The 17,637-nt window shown below is 49.6% G+C and overlaps 1 protein-coding gene across 5 annotated transcripts in view; it reads left to right on the top strand.

Annotated features, from left to right (window-relative positions):
* P4HA1 (prolyl 4-hydroxylase subunit alpha 1) overlaps positions 1-17,637 on the top strand; it is a 574,677-nt gene that overhangs the window by 264,763 nt on the left and 292,277 nt on the right. For all 5 annotated transcript variants that reach the window (XM_078643088.1, XM_078643087.1, XM_078643090.1 and 2 more), the window contains one exon: positions 13,649-13,800. In XM_078643088.1, coding sequence (XP_078499214.1) covers positions 13,649-13,800 — 152 coding nt within the window. The remainder of the gene's footprint in view (positions 1-13,648; positions 13,801-17,637) is intronic.

Below are 17,637 nucleotides of genomic sequence, written 5' to 3'. Positions count from 1 at the left end.
TCCCGGATGTACAATAGGGTATCATCAGCGTATGTGGAAATACAGATCTTATACGTAGGGAAACTAATACCTTCATTACAGTGGTATTCTCGGAGCGCACACGCCAGGGGTTCGGCTACCAAGGCATACAATAATGGAGAAAGGGGGCAGCCCTGTCTGGTGCCTCTGCCTATATCAAAAGGTTCCGTGACCCTGTCACCTATTCACAGCCGGGCCTTAGGTTTGTAATATAAGGCACCTATCATCTGCAGGAAGGGTTCGCCCAACCCAAACTTCCTGAGCACTCTCGACATAAAGGGCCACTCAACGGAGTCGAAGGCCTTCTCCATATCGAGGAAGATGGCCAACGCCTTGTTCTCCGGCCTCACATGTTGTATTTTCCCCAGAACCGTGCGTATGTTATATGTAAGGTTCCTAGTAGGGATGAAGCCAGCTTGTTCTGGTGCGACCAGCTCCGACGCGAGCAGAGCGAGGCGCGTTGCCAGCACCTTGGCATACAATTTCGCGTCCACATTTATCAGGGATAGTGGCCTATATGAGCCGCACTCAATGGGGGACTTCCACGGTTTAAGGAGCGTAATAAGCAGGGCCTTCCGCATAGAGACAGGCATACTGCCTTCCATGCATATGTCGTCAAAGAGGGTGGAGAGGAACGGCACCAGCTGTTCCTGAAAGGCCTTGTAAAATCCCACTGTTAGTCCATCTGCCCCTGGGGCACTTCCAGACCGCATCCCGTCCAGCGCCTCTACTATTTCTTCCTTCTGAATGGGCATTATAAGGAATTCCCTCTGTGAGTTGGACAACTGGGGCATAGAGATATAGCTGAGGTAATCGTCTATTTCCTCCTCCATTCCGGAAGATCTGGACTTGTAAAGAGAGGAATAGTATTGCCTAAATTCACTAAGAATCTCCTCCTCGTCCGTGAGTACCTTCCCCAAACTCGACACCAGCTCACCACCTAGCAGCGGGCGTCGTGCATTGCGCACTATTTCGGCCAGGAGGGAGCCCGGTTGTTCTCCCTCGCCATAGGTGCGGGCAGTAGCGTATTTACTCATATGTTGCACCTCCCTGTCCGCCTCTTCGTTGTATTCAGCGACTAGTTGTTTAATTTGCTCTATGACTTTCCCCTCTGGCTCCACCCGCTGCCTCTCTTCCAATACTGAGAGCTGACGTTCCAGGTGCTGCAATCTCAGCCTAATGGATTTCAGGACACTAGAGTGTTTAGCCATGGCTATACCGCGTATGAAGACCTTAAATGCCTCCCACACTGTCTGGAAACTGTCTACAGTTCCCAAGTTGAGCTCAAAAAAGTTTTCAATTTCGTTCGCAATTTCTCCCCTAAAGACCTCGTCCAGCAGAGAGTACGGGGGGAAGCGCCACGTAAATGGGGGGATTCTTTTAATCGGCGTCTCCAGAATCAGGAGGAGAGGGGAGTGATCCGACAGAGTGCGCGACCATATCAGACAGTCCCTGACACTATGGGTGAGCTGCTGCGACGCTAGCCAATAATCGATTCTGGTGTGGAGTGCATGATAAGCAGAGTAGTGTGTGTGAATGATGCCGACTTCTCCATACGTCCAGGAGATCTAACTGGACCAGTTCAGACTGCATAACCAACGCAGCCGCCGCTGGGTTCCGGGGGGGTCCTGCTGACCTATCCAGGTCCGGGTTAAATACCAAGTTGAAATCCCCCCCCCCAGAGCATTTTGGAAGAGTTATACGACTTACACCTCTGGGCCAACCCGGTGTAAAATTCAGGGGAGTCGTAATTCGGGCCATATACATTCACCACCAATAAGTCGTGTCCCTTGCCCTGACATTTACAGATCACATAGCACCCCTCTGGGTCTGTCTCTAGAGGCGTCAGTTTCAGCTTGGAAAGCGGATTAACCCAAGTGAGCACCCCCCTTGAATGTGTGGTAAATCCCGCCGCTACACTACAACCGACCACACCCTTGGATGTGAGCATTTTGCTGTTGAGTGGTAAGTGAGTCTCCTAGGAGTGCAAGATCAATATGGTGTCTACGTAAGTAACTCAGGACCTTCCGTAGTTTCCGATAGTCATTGAGGCCCCTTACATTCCACGTCAGTGCCCTCAGGTGGTCGGTGGCGTTTTCTCTCGGCCGTGCAGTGACCTCAGCCATGGTCGGAACTTTCAGCCATAAAAATAAGCTACTGTGCAAGAGCCTCGCGTGCCCTGTGAGGGGGTAAGCGAGCAGCATGTATGGCATGTACGTATCTGGTTTGTGTACAGTGATACAGAGCCAACAAGCAATTTCTATTTTGATAGCCGTCAAACAAAGCAACATAACTACAAAAACATTTCCCAGAAGCCCACCCTCCTCCCACAGCAGACCCACCCCAATTTGGCCTTGGCGGTCCCCGTCCCTCCCAACCCACCCCAACAACAGTCTCAACAATTCCCAGGAGCACTGCGCTCGGGGGCAAAGGTTGCAAGTCAGCGCTTCCTCTGTACCAACCTCCCTTCTCGGATGCCCAACCACCTCCCCCCGCCCTGCACCACCCATACTGAATCAACGCATTAACATGTACTACATTATTATATTCTCCGGATGGTCCATACTTGGCTCTCCCTCCCCAGCTACATCGCAGGCGTCATCAGTACCAGAAAGCAAACGAGGGAACCAGGAGCATTTTGTCTATCAATCTATAAGTGTTCAGTCTACAAAGCTGCATGCTCCATCCCTCCAAACCCCAGCCTCACTTATCTGTTGAAGCGTCGTTGACTGATTGAGGGCCATCTTCCCGTGTCCAGTCCCCACCAGCAGGTGAAGAGTCACAGCCCTCGTCAGAGGCCCGTTCAGCCCCGCCACTCGTACCGCCAGTATCCCGAGATCACTCTTGTTCATCCAGCTGGCTCTTGTCCGCATCAGACTGGTGCTCCACCGGTCCGTCCTTCTTCTCCTTAGCCCATGTTTTCAAAGCTCTCTGCAGTTCCGCCGGGTCCGTGAAGATATGTGAATGGCCCTGTCTGTTTACTCGCAGCTTGGCCGGGTACAACATTGTGTAATCTAGGCCCATGTCCCTGAGACGTTTCTTGTGGGGTGCGAAATGCTTACGTGCATCCTGCACTCTGGCTGTGAAGTCAGGGAATATGGAGATAGCCGAGCCCTCAAACTGCAGGTCCCCCTTGGCCCGGGCGAGCCTGAGTGCCGTGTCTCTGTCTCTGTAATTTAGCAGCTTCGCTATGACTGGGCGAGGTGGAAATCCCGGTTTGGGCTGTGGGCCCAGCGTGCGATGCGCGCGCTCCACCACGAACATTGCCGAGAATGCCTCGTCCCCCAACAGCGTGGTGAGCAATCGTTCAATAAACAACTCCATCTTTCCAGTCTGAGTGGACTCCGGCAGGCCCGTGATGCGGAGATTACAGCGACGGGACCGCGCCTCTAAATCCTCCGTTTTGTCTTGAAGTGTTCATATGAGGGTCTCCGCACGCCTACGGGCTGTGTCCAATTCTGTTTGAGCTTCCTCCACCTCGGTGATCCGCCTTTCGGCCATGTCGTGCTTTTCTGCATGTTTATCGAGTCGTTCCGCCATTCGGTCCATTCTGTAGGACATGGCGTCCATCTTGGATCCCAGCGCTGTTATGCTCGTCTGGATACTCTGCTCCATGGAGCGAAGCATCGTTTTGATGTCCGAGCCCTCATCTTATACCTCTTCCGTTCGCGCATCCTCGTCACGCTGGGCAAGGGGGCTCTGCACGGGTAACCGCCTCTGCGAGAAAGGGAGTTTACTTTGCGTTCTGTCGCCCTTCCCCATGTTGGACAACGGTCGATGGTCACCGTCTGCCGTTGGAGGGGGGGGGCGAGGGAGGAATGGGGGCAGCCGCTTCCCAATCGATTGTGAGGTCGCAAGTGAACTCAAAGAACTTCTCAGCTAGAAGCGCGGCGGCGACTCCTGCCCCCCACTCCCAATCGTTGTCGCAATGAAGCGGAGAGGGCGGCCCGCGAAGCAGGTCCAGTTCTGTGGTCCCCTCTGTAGTGCAGCGCCCGTATACCTCTGCTGTGTGGCCCGTCCGCTCGGGCCGAGCCCCCCGTGCGGCGCACGGTCAAGTCCGTGAGGAAGGTCGTTCTGAGAGCACGCGTATCAGGCCCCCGCAAACGTGGCCGCAGACAAGATCCGGCAGCAGCGCAGCAGTGATATCGACGGGACCACCAAGGCCTCAGGCTTCCAAACCAGGGGAGGGGTGGGGGGGGGCCGCCTCAGTCTCACCAATCTTCGGCACCTCAGGTCTGTGGTCGGCTGTCACCCCCGCACCACGTGGCACAGCACAGGCACCCCGAGGTGAACCTCGGGGGGTTCAAAATGGCGCCTTCCCCGGTCCTCTCGCACCAGCCGCCGCTTCACTGCCACGGCTCCTCAGCAAGGGTAACCCCTTCCCACCGGGGTCCCGAAAGGAGATCTGTCCCCTGCCGGTGGTCTCCACTGCTCCGGTCACGGGAGTAGGCTCCCAAGGGGGCGTGCTCACCCTCCCCGAGCCCGGAGTGCGTCGCGAGGCGTGCGGCTGGGATCTACTTGAGGCCGCGGTCTGCGGCCTTCCTCCTCGCCTAAGGGAACCAGCTGTCCGCCTCCGTGTGCTCCCACGATTGTCCTCCGTCGGCGGGTCGGGGGGGTCCCCGGTGTTTCCGACGCACTGCAGAGCGGGAAAGGAAACAAATAGATAGGTTTTGCGCAGGATAATGCAGGATTGTCGGTGGCGCTGGCGGAGCTCGGGAATTAAGCGGCCATTCTCGTTGCCTGCAAGCTCCGCCCCCCTCCATCAGGGTTCACTTAGCGGCAATCACAGCCTATAGGAAGTCACCTTCTCAGCCATCATTCTTCCTTAGGCCTGTGGTTAAAGATTTCTTAGAGGGGCTTAAGAAAGTGTTTCCACCAGTGAGGTCCCCCTCCCCTCCCTGGGAGCTTAACATCGTACTTACTAAGCTGATGAGTGCTCCTTTCAAGCCTATACACAAGGCTTCTTTGCAGCACTTGACCTGGAAGGCTGCTTTTTTAGTGGCGATTACCTCTGCCCGTAGGGTTAGCGAAATCCAGGCCCTGTGTTGTAAGGAACCTTACACAGTGTTTCACGCAAACAGGGTGGTACTAAGGACACACCCAGGTTTTCTGCCTCAGGTAGTGTCAGACTTTCATATCAACCAGTCTATCACCCTGCCTACCTTCTTTCCTCAACCTACCACTCCTCCGGAGAGGTCTTTACACTCTCTAGATCTCCGGAGGGTTCTGAAGTTTTACCTGGCTAAAACCCTTCCACTTAGGAAGTCTGACCGGCTTTTGGTTAATTATTGAACCACTAATACTGCTCTGTCAGCCTCGAAAAGATCCATTTCATGCTGGATAGTTTCCTGTATAGCTCTTTCTTACCAATTAGCTAACAAGGCTTTACAGGGTAGACCTCATGCACACTCCACTAGAGGGAAAGCTTCTACTACGGCTCTCCTTCGTAATGTTCCAATCTCTGAAATTTGCAAGGCAGCTACATGGCGGTCGGTGCATACCTTTTTTAGAAGAACAATGTTCCCTCAGTGGCCACAATATTTCAATACAGGTATGAATCCTATTCTTAATATGATATAGGTGACAGATACTCAAGTCATTTTTATTTTCTTCAAAAATATATAAAGCTTTTTATTTTCAATTTATCAGTGCTTTAATATTTTTATATTTTTTCATTATACTTCATAAGAAACATTTTATCACATATACATTTCATAAATATTTTCATGGTTCATACAAGGTAGAAAAGACATAATATAACAATGGCTATGTACATAGAAAGACAATTTACCCAAATAATTAGCCCCCTGGTGACATGCAATCAATCACAGCATACCAACACAATCATACTCACACTTCATTCAAAACCACAATATCTGAAAAAAGGAAACTGAATCTCAATTGGCAGGAGCATCCCGCCAATTATTGGGTCTCAAAGCTCAGTATGAGACCCCGCACTTGCATACCTTTACCCGCCATTATTGCCTAGATTCAGATACACAGGCTGATGCCCAAGTGGGACAGGCCTCTTAGAGAAATTTATTTGCATAGTTGTGTATGTAAAATGTGAAGTTTATTCATGTCTCTATGAATACTTGTTTGCTCGTCCGCTAGACTTTGGGTATGAGCTTGCTAATCTATTCATAGATTATGACTATTGATGAGTATACCCTGGAAGAGAAGGATTAGTTACTTACCTGTAATCCTAGTTCTCATCCAAGGGTATACTCATCAAAGTCATAAGCTCTCGCCCACCTCCCCGGACGAGCATAATCATAAAGTTATGAAAAGTTCCTATGAATTTACTCGGGTGTCATGCACCTCCAAAAAGAACTGACCCAACTGCCACCTGTGGTGCATCATGGGAGCAGGGGGGTCGCCTTCAGGTCTTAAAGGCACGGTACCCCTACTCTAATGCCTCAAAGGCAAGGTGTCACTCTTTCTTTGTTTCTTTATACTCTACTGCAGCCTACTGGCAAATGCCTGCAATTACGAGTATTCCTATGGCAATAAAGCATTGTTGTATGCAAATGTTTACTGCTCTCTTTCTTCCTTAGGGGTTGGGAGAGTACTACTGTGTGTATGCTAATTCGTGTAATTTTGCGGCAGATTTGCCAGTTTGGAAATGTTCTAGGCTGCAAATATGTTTTCACATATTTATATATATATTTATATGTATTTTCTATATGCTCCGGGATCCCGCACACGGGCGGGGAATATTCATAGATTATGACTTTGAGTATACCCCAGGATGAGAACTAGGATTACAGGTAACTAATCCTTTGTTTCCCTATGCAAAAAGAACAAATGTTGGACGGAATGCTGAACAATGTCTAACACTCACCCCCAGTGCAGAGATCTTAGTCTAAATCCATCATTGTTTTGCTCACCATGCCATTCCAGTTTGGACTCAGCCATATGCAAATCAGTGTTGACCCTGATCTCCATGGGGACAGTCCAGTCCCAACTTCCAGGGCAGGTCCTCCCTGATCAGCCAGGATCGATCGTCTCCCGTGGAATGGCAAGCACAGGCCCTACGTCTGGGCATACCTGTCCCATTTAGGGAAACAAAAGAACAAATGATGGACGGAATGCTGAACAATTTCAAACACTTGCCCCTAGTACAGGGAAGTGGTCCCAAATCCATTGTTTTGCTCGCCATGCCATTCAAGTTTGGACCAAACCCTATGCAAATCAGTCTTGACTGCTCCCCCATGGAAAATCGAGCCGTAACTGCCAGGCCAGGCCAGGTCTTCCCTGGACCGGATACAAGCATCCTAAGGCGTGTTTCAGGAAGGGTATGCCCAGTCGTGGGTCCTGTGCTTGCTATGCCACTGCATTCAAGCTAGCCTGGTTGATGAGGGGTGATACCCTGAAACCGGTCCCAAGATGCTTGTTTTCCTGCCCAGGTAGGTTCTGACCTGGCAGTTTGGCTGGACTGTTCCCATGGGGAGCAGGCTCAAGACTATATGGCTAATTCCAAACTGGGGTGGCATGGCGAGTAAAAAAACGATGGATTGAACCAAGATCTGTGACTGGGGGTGATTTGAAAATGTTCAGCATTTCGTCCATCATCTAGTTGTGTTGGTGTAACGTTTTTACCCTAATCCCTTTCAACAATTCTGTAGTTTTTTTGCCAATCATTTCTTTATTGCTGAAAGAACTCTTCAACTTTACAGATGTAATTTGTAGTGGTCAACAATGAGCGCATTGTACCCATGTGTAAAAAAGGAATTTTGTTGTTTCAAGAGTTTGCTCTACATTTTATCACCCTGACAGCTAGCCGTAATATTCTATCATAGTCTAATTGACACAAGTCCGAGGTTATTTTAACAACACCACAGTGCTTTCAAGATTTCCATGAGTCCTGGTGCATTAAATCTGTAGCAAGCCTCGAGTGGTCTGCTGTACTAGACATGCTGGTGGGGGCCTCTGGCCAAAAAGGTCTCATCCAAAAATTATTTTTACTTTAATTTGCAGAAAATCTGCGGCCCTATGGCAAAAAAAATAACCTCCTGGGCGGGCCAAGGCTCGGGTGGGGGGATGTTTTGGGGGCAGAACAGCACATTTATCATTTGGGGGTCCTCCCTCCCCATGCCACTAAGCTTCCCATCCGCTGGGACTAAATTATATTACTAAGGGGACTGGGATATGCGGCCCCTCACTGAGCCTTCTTGGGTCTGATTGACCCCAGCCCCTGAGGCCAGTTCACATACTGTGTCCCAAGGATTCCACCCGGGACAAAGTTTCCTTTCCCGCAGGAGCGCTGGCAGGGAAACGTATGTCTCCGGGGCCCTTATTGGCTTGGGACAGGCGGCTGCAACAATGAATGAGGGATGTCTGCTTGCAGGGGTTTGTCTTTATGAATGGTAATAAAATCATACCTTACGGGAAAATAAAACCTAGAATTTCACTGGAAAAACCAAAGGTTAAAGTAGCGTTAGAGTTAGGTGAAAGTTCAAGTTCAGAAATTTGTATAGCGCACTACTCACCCAGAGGGTCTCAAGGGGCTTGAGTGAGGGTGGGTGCACTATTTATCCAACAGCCAGGTCTTAAGCTGCTTTCTGAAGGAGATGTGGTTCTGTGTAAGGCGGAGGTGAGTGGGGATAGAATTCCAGGTCTTGGCCGCCAAGAAGGAGAAAGATCTTCCTCCCATGGTGGATCTATTGATGCGCGGGATTGCGGCGAGGGCTTGATTGGATGAACGTAGTTGACGGGTGGGTGTGTAGAAGGACAAACGGTTATTGAGACAATCGGGTCCTAGGTCATAGAGGGCCTTGTGTGCGTGGGTGAGGAGACGGAACGTTATTCTCTTGTTGACGGGAAGCCAGTGGAGATCTTTCAGGTGACCGGAAATGTGTGCTTGACGGGGGATGTCCAGTACGAGTCTGGCTGAGGCGTTTTGGATGCGTTGGAGTTTTTTCTGTAGTTTGGCTGTGGTTCCGGCGTAAAGGGTGTTTCCATAATCTAGTGACTAGTGCGTGGGTGACAGTCTTTCTTGTTTCGGTGGGGATCCAGCGGAAGATTTTTTTGAGCATGCGTAGGATGTTGAAGCAGGATGATGAGACGGCGTTGACTTGTCTGGTCATCGAGAGGGAGGAGTCTAGGATGAAGCCAAGGTTACGTGCGTGGTCCGTTGGTATGGGTGCGGTTCCCAGGGCCGGTGGCCACCATGAGTTGTCCCATGCAGAGGGGGATGGTCCTAAGATGAAGACTTCCGTTTTGTCCGAGTTAAGTTTTAAACGGCTGTTCTTCATCCATTCGGCTACTTCTTTCATTCCTTCGTGTAAGTTGGTTTTGGCGGTGTTTGGGTCTTTGGTAAGGGAGAGGATCAGCTGGGTGTCGTCTGCGTAGGAGATGATGTTGAGGTTGTGTTGTTGTGCGATGGAAGCGAGGGGACTCATGTACACATTGAAGAGGGTGGGACTGAGTGATGATCCATGTGGTACGCCGCAGATGACTTTGGTGGCCTCTGATTTGAATGGTGGGAGGCGAACTCTCTGGGTTCTTCCGGCGAGAAACGAGATGATCCAGTTTAACGCTTTTCCTTGTATTCCGGCGTTGCTGAGGCGATGTATGAGGGTGTTATGACAGACTGTGTCGAAGGCGGCGGAAAGGTCAAGTAGGATGAGGGCAACTGTTTCTCCGTTGTCCATAAGCTTTCGGATGTCGTCTGTAGCAGCGATGAGGGCGGTTTCGGTGCTGTGTTTGGCTCGGAAGCCGGACTGTGAGGGGTCGAGTGAGTTGTTGGATTCGAGGAAGGAGGCGAGCTGACTATTGACGGCTTTCTCGATGACTTTGGCCGGTAAGGGGAGGAGCGAGATGGGGCGGTAGTTCTTAAGTTCAGAGGGGTCTGCTGTGGGTTTCTTCAGGAGGGCGCTGAGTTCGGCATGTTTCCAGCTTTCTGGGAAGATAGCGGAGTTGAAGGAGCAGTTGATGACGTCGCGAAGATGGGGTGCGATGATGGAGTCTGCTTTGTTGAAGATGTGGTGGGGGCATGGGTCAGTTGGCGATCCTGAGTGGATGGAGTTCATCAGGCGGATGGTGTCTTAAGTGGTGATTGGGTTCCAGGCGCAAAGGTTGTGAGAGTGCTGTTTTGGTTCGGAAGTGGGTGGAGTGGATTGTTCTTTGGACAGCTTTTCAAAGCTGTTGTGAATGTCGGCGATTTTGTTGGGGAAGAAAGAGGATAGAGAGTCGCAGAGGACTTGGGAGGGAGTGATGTCGTTGGAGCCGGCGGTGGGGTTGGTGAACTCTTTGACGATGTTGAATAGTTCCTTGCTATTGTGGGCGTTGTTGTCGAGTTGATCGTTGAATGCTGATTTCTTGGTGGATCGGAACAATTGGTGGTGTTTGCGGATGCCGTCTTTGAAGGTGGTCAGGTTGTTAGTGGTTGGGTTTTTTCTCCATGTTTTCTCGAGGGTACGACATAGTTTCTTAGATTTCTTAAGGTCATCGTTGAACCAAGTGGCCTTTTTGTTACCTTGTTTGATCTGATGGTTTCTAACGGGTGCTAATTTGTCTGCGCTGTGAGTGATACATTGCGTGAGGTTGGTGGCAGCTAGGTTTGGGTCTGATGATATGGTGGGAGGGTTTACGTTCAGTGATGTGAGGATTTTGTTCCAGTTTCTTCGAGGAATAGGTTGTGGTGGGATGTGGGTTGTGGTCTTTTTGTAGCTGAAGTGTACGCAGCTGTGGTCCGTCCAATGGAGAGTTGTGGTGTGATCGAAGGAGATGTTTGCTGGAGGTGAAGATAGGGTCGAGCGTGTGTCCGGCTAAGTGGGTGGGGGTGTCAACAAGTTGTTTGAGTCCGAGATTGGTGAGGTTGTCCAAGAGTGTGGTGGTGTTGTTGTCGTTATTCTTTTCCAGGTGGAAGTTGAGATCTCCCAGTAGGATGTATTTCTCGGAGGAGAGTGCATGTGGGCTGATGAAGTCAGTGATGTCTTCGTTGAATTGTGTGCGGGTTCCTGGTGGTCTGTAGATGAGGGTGCATCTAAGTGTGGTCCTGGGGTCGGTGTGGATCTGGAAGTGAAGGTGTTCGGCGGTCGCGATGTTATCGTCTGAGCTGGTCGTAATTCGGATGGTGTTCTTATGGACGGTGGCGATGCCTCCTCCTGTTTGGTTGGTGCGGTCTTTTCGGATGATCTTGTAGCCTTCCGGGATAGCTATGGCAATGTCGGGCGCTGATGAGGCGTTCATCCAAGTTTCTGTAAGGAAGGCGACGTCTGGCGATGTAGTGTCGAGTAGGTCCCAGAGTTCAGTGGCGTGTTTGTGGACCGAGCGGGTGTTCAGCAGGATGCACTTCAGGTGGTTAGAGTCGGAGCTGAGTTTGGGGGGGGAGGATTTGGCGTGAGTCCTGATGCAGGCGAATTTGCACGAGTGGCAGGCCAATGGTCCGTGGGTGTGTCCTGGGATAGCTACGCAGCATTGTGGTTTGCGTCCGGGGTCAAGGGCAAGGAGAGTAGCGGCGTCATACGTTATGCGGGTGGGATGGGTATAGCGGGGGCCAGGGGGTCTGGCGCTGGGCGCGGTCCAGGCGCGGACGGGCGAAGACGGGCTTACCTTTGGCGCGCCTTCGGCGCGCATGGGGCGCGACCGCTGCGCTTGAACGCTGCACGCGGGGGCTTAGGTCATATGTGGATAGTGGAGGGGGAGGGGCGAGGGAGGGTCAGCTGGGAGGCGGGTGCGGGGTGGAGCTACGGGCAGAGAAACACAACAAACAACAAAATGGCTGCACCAGTGCGAAAACGAAACTGGGCGAGACTGGGGCACAATCGGAGGCACAATCGAGCAGAAATACTTTAAATTAAAACAAAAATAACAGGACAATGTGCAGGTAGAAATAAGCAGCGCTACATATGTAAATTGCGCAAAGCAGGCAGGGGCAGCAATGCGGGGGTGAATTAGCGCAATGAGAGGCAGTAGAGCGAGCGGAGCGCAGAAGCGGTGGTCAGAGTCAGCTGGCAGGCGTTACGATACCGCAAATTTGCTTCAGAGCGCTCAGGTATCTCAGATCATCAAGCCTTGGGAGCGTGAGGGAGCGGCCTCTACTGAGCGAGTCAGGAGGGTCACAGCGCGGGGATGGAGGTGCTGGTGAGCAAGTATCTGTGGGAGGGAGGGTCAGCTGGGAGGCGGGTGCGGGGTGGAGCTACGGGCAGAGAAACACAACAAACAACAAAATGGCTGCACCAGTGCGAAAACGAAACTGGGCGAGACTGGGGCACAATCGGAGGCACAATCGAGCAGAAATACTTTAAATTAAAACAAAAATAACAGGACAATGCGCAGGAAGAAATAAGCAGCGCTACATTTGTAAATTGCACAAAGCAGGCAGCGGCAGCAATGCGGGGGTGAATTAGCGCAATGAGAGGCAGTAGAGCGAGCGGAGCGCAGAAGCGGTGGTCAGAGTCAGCTGGCAGGCGTTACGATACCGCAAATTTGCTTCAGAGCGCTCAGGTATCTCAGATCATCAAGCCTTGGGAGCGTGAGGGAGCGGCCTCTACTGAGCGAGTCAGGAGGGTTCAGTGACAACAAAACATTTTGAACATACAAAACCACTGAATTTCACTTTTTCTAGTTATCTTAAGTAACAATCACTCATGTCCTAAGGTAACTAAGTCTTGCCCTCGCCATGTACAATTTTCTCATCAATAATTTCATTGCAAACGTTTTGCAGTGATATCAGTGATGTGACAGTGAGTCATAAGTGATCTAATATGTAGGTTAATTAGCTGTGCTTGGTGAGGGCACACTTCTTTTCTTCTGTCAAAAAAAATAAATATATATATATATATAGGGTTTGCTCTGCCAAATAAACTGACAGCACCGTAAAGCATTTGGGCTCCGACTCTGGTTTTTCATGAAAGAAGAGTGACCAGGAGTGTGTGCATAATAGGGGCTGGCGTACCCCGTCGTGAGCCCGCCGTCCAAGAGGCTTAAGCACGCTAACTCTGTGTGTTGAATATATATATATATATATATATTTATATATATATATATATATATAGATTAATACCAAATAATAAAGAATTATTGTCCCTGGGAATTGTTCAAATTGAATGTGATAGCATCATAAAAATCGTAAAAGAGCTTATATAATATCACGAGTGGCCCATTTCAGTACAATGAGTGGCTTGTAATCTGTATGAATAACTTGTGTAGACCTATTCTTGCCGGGGCACCCCAGATTGGAACTTGATATAATTTTTCATGAATTCACTGGCATTCTATATCAAAGTATGTCTATATATTCAACATCTATTTACTTTAAACATAGTTTGTGTTGTGCTGCGAAGCAAAGAGATCCATAATAGATATCCATCAGTACCAATCACCTGGAAGGTGCCGTATAAAACCCATTCAACACTGATTAGCTCCTTAGATTACAAGAACTTGTTCAGCATTTCTCTGCGGGGGCTTTAGAATATAGGAGTGTACCAGTGCAGAACTCTGTCCCATTATAGTGGATTTAGCTTGAAATGAAAGTTTCACCGCCTTTCTGGTCAATTTCAGTGCACTGATGTTCGCCATTTAAATGGAGTAACAGAACTGAATTTTCAGTTGTATAACATTTCCATACTCAAAAAATATAAATGATATAAATCTATTTAACAGTTTTTTGTTGTTGTTGTAGATGGGCTGAAAAACTAGACAAACTTACAAATACCGCTGTAAAAGACCCAGAGGAATTTTTGGGTCATCCGGTGAATGCTTACAAACTGATGAAGCGGCTGAACACAGAGTGGGGTCAGCTAGAAAACTTGGTTTTGAAGGACATGTCAGATGGTAAGTTGTAAAATGGGCGTACAGATATGCCTCTGCCTTATTTTCGTTTGAATTTTGCCTAATGGGGCTTAATCCTTATGTTTTATGTAATTATTTGCTAGTACCATTTTCTGTTCTTTAATTCCTTAGGGGTCTTTCTCTTATTTCAGTTGGAGACTAAGGTGTGTGTGGTAGAATTTGTGACCCCCCAACTGTAAAAGTGCACTCTGCATGTATAAATATATGGGTGATTCATTTGCACCTTTCCAGCACAAACTGTACAATCTCCTCATTGTAAATATCAGTCGTTCCTCAGTTCGTCTTGTTTGTAGGAGTATTGTGCAAGGTTTAGATGGGCTTGTGCTGTGCGGTTCAGATGTATAGATTTATTTGGGTTTAAGATTTTACTGCACTACAAATGGTTTCGAAAACACTCTTGTTAATTTTTAAAGTTAATGTGGCATACCTTGAAGTTAGTTATATTTGTGAAAATATTATTTAAAATTGGTTGATAATGATTGGTAGGGTGCCGTTGGTTTGTTATCTTATGCAGTGGTGATCAATCGAGACCTGCTATCCCTCTCTTTATGTACCAGATGGCTTTGACATTGTCATGTGCAATGACAAGTTGAAGATGCTTGCTCCTCTACCCTTGAACTTCTTCTTTTAGTGTTGTCTTTTATGGTGCTCTCATACAAGATCTTTAGGAGATGTAATTCCAAGGGGTTTGTACCTAGACTGCAAGAGACGTTTCAAGGTGTTATTCATCTGTGGCGTTTTATTATTGAATTATGCTAATGTGGTATCTTTTGTTTTAATTGGTGCATGCACTCCAATATATGGCACTGTGGCTGGTAACTGATCTCATTTTCACTATGGTATAGTGGCAGTTATCTCCCTCAATGTCATGGTTTATTTTATTTTCAACTTTATTACTACCATTGACATCTCAAAGAACAGACTTGCAATTATAACAGTTGTGTTGACTCCCCCACGTGTTGTACAGTATCAATGCCATCAACAAACGTTATGAACATGATCTCTGCCTTTCGTCGTTAAACCTACCACAAACAACATGTATTTATATTCATATTACTTATTCGGAACGCAAGTGTTAGTCTGCCACCGAGGCCCTCCACCCCATCCCCCCCCCCCACGCCAATTCAGACTCATCCCTAACCCAGGAATAAATATTGGGCACTTTGGTATCCATCCAGCCAAATGCCTCTTGCCTTTTTGTTGAGAGCAGTGGAAATGTATGCTGCATTTTTCTGTGTTTGGCTTTACTAATAAATTCCCAAGGGACATTATTTGGTAGAGACATCGAGCTGGATCTCCCTTTACTGCAAGTGCTTCCAGAATTCATAGATGCCCTGATATGTCGATGCCAGTTCTGTAAAGGTAGCCCCTTCCGCACCACACCTCTGGCACTGTGACGATCTACCCAGATATACTTTGCTTATAGTAAGTCATGGTTCAAGGCATGTGGGCTGCTGAATTCATATCTATAGCCTAGTGTTGGGTCCGGATGATTGCACATTGTTGTACTGGAAGAGTCTTCGAAGTATCACGAGATAGGTGGCTCCTCCCCTGGACTACAGTGCGCATGGGCATCGACTCCATCCCCAGAATGTTTTTTTCCGCCATTGGGTTCCGATGCATATTTGATCACTCAATTCCGGAATCAATAGAAACTTTCTTTTAGGCCCAAAGGCCTTTTCCTATATCGTCGGTATTGTCTTCCGATCGGTGCCCAGTTCTGTTCCAGCTCAGTTCCCGAGTCGAACATCCAGAGGAGTCGCGTGACTCTTCAGTGCTCGAGGCCCGGTCGACGCTGCAGGCCTTCTTCAACAAACCATCATGGAACGGAGCCCGTTCAAAGGGTGCCCCGTGTGCAACTCGAAGTATCCCCACATCGACGTCCACCCGGTGTGCAACAAGTGCCTGTCGCTGGATCACGATGAAGCCAACTGTATGGCTTGTTCTCGTTTCCGCTCCAAGAAGACGATTCGACTTCGGCGCGTGGCGCGCCAGGAGGCCCAGCAGACGGCACCTGACCGGGTGAACATTTTCGATACCGAGGGAGAAGAGGCAGACGAGCAGGAAGATCGAGAGCCGATTTCCAATCCAGCGGCAGAGATCGACTCCAACTACGATGCAGACGTAGAAATGCTCGATGCAGAAGACATCGTCGACGAGGTAGGAGACGATGATGGGGCCTATGGGGCCACGGAAGATAGCTCAAGCGAGGAGCTATGCCCCGTTCAGACAATATCTACGGCTCTGGTCGAGGGATCGCCACATGGCCTTACCCAAGATCTTGCACCAAGTTCCACAGTCTCGCCTCCGGGCCCGGCTACGGACACTTCTAAGGAGCCGCCATTGGTCAAATCGAAACCAAAAGAGAAAGCTTTGGTTTCTACAAAACCGAAAGTGCTAGAGGCGCCGTCGAAACCGAAAGCGCGTGTCGCCTTGGTCGGCTCCACGTCTTCAGACCTGTCGGTGCAGACAAAGCCAAAAAAGGTTGTCGAACCGGTGAAGTCGCTCAAGGGCGTTGAGCCGAAGACTGGGACACCGAAAGCACTTGTCAAGGTCGTCGACCCGAAGACTTCGGCGCCGAGGGCCGTCGACACAGACAAAGGACTCGAAGCTACAAAAGTTGTCGATCCTGTGCGTCGGCCGGACCAGGCCAAAAGTACTACGCCCCTCGAGTCCGCACATGGTGGTGGCTCAAAGGCACCTGTCGAGTCGACGCAGCCGTCCGCCTCCTTCACGAAGCAGGTGTCGGAATCATTGAAACGCATTAAGGACAAAGCTTCCGCTGTCGATCCGAAGGATACTTCCATGCCGAAGCCTGCCGCCAAACCGCAAAAGTCGACGGCGCCTATTCAGTTTACGCTGCCGCCGAAAGTGGCGCCGAAAGCGTTCGCACCAAAGAGGGTTGTCGAGGCGTCCATGAAGGTGTCCACGGGGCCGAAGCCTACCCCTGCAGTTGTGAGCACAATGCATCGACGACCCCTGCTGGAGGAACAGTCGGAACAATTCATCGACGCCGACACCGGTAAACTTTCCATTTACAAACGAAAGATCACACCAGCACAGCCTATGGAGTCCTACACAATTCCTTTATAGAAGAAGGATTCCACGGATTCACCCGTTCTTGTTGAACTAATAACTCCACGTGGCCAGGACACTGCTCCAATCTCGCCCACTTACTCAGATGTGGAGGCTGGGGAAGGTGACTATGATGAGTACAACTACCCTGCCGACACTGATCCTGAAGATCAACATGACACATGGGCAGATGCTGCGGACCCAGGGGATCCACAAACTGCCCCAGACACTCAAGTGTATAATGTCAAAACATCACCTACTGAGGACTCAGCGGCATTTAATGCGCTTATTGAGAGGGCAGCCAAAAATCATGACGTCCAGCTCCATGCTGACCCTATTGAGGTGGACTTTCTTTCCACCTCTGAAAAGACCGTAAAGACTCTGCCAATGCTGAAGGGTGTCTTAAAACATGCTGCAGACATTTTTAAAGAACCCACACGTGCCAGAGTTATAAACCCCAGAATTGAAAAAAAAATACAAGCCGGCGCCTGGGGACCCTACCAACATCAAGGGCCAGTTGCCGTTGGACTCTCTAGTTGTTTCTAATGCCCGGAAGAGGGCAAACTCACAAACTACTGGTGATGCTCCTCCCCCTGACAAGGAATCTAAAGTGCTAGAAGCATCAGGGAAGAGGGTGGCGGCTCAAGCGGCCAATATCTGGCGCATTTCAAACACTCGGGCACTCTTGGCCAGATATGACAGGGCACATTACGATACACTTGAAACCCTATTACAACACTTGCC

This window comes from Lissotriton helveticus, chromosome 5_1 (genome assembly GCF_964261635.1).
Source record: "Lissotriton helveticus chromosome 5_1, aLisHel1.1, whole genome shotgun sequence".
NCBI classification, from domain to species: domain Eukaryota; kingdom Metazoa; phylum Chordata; class Amphibia; order Caudata; family Salamandridae; genus Lissotriton; species Lissotriton helveticus.
Note: the sequence above shows the minus strand (reverse complement) of the source record. Positions and strands in the feature narration are given on the sequence as shown.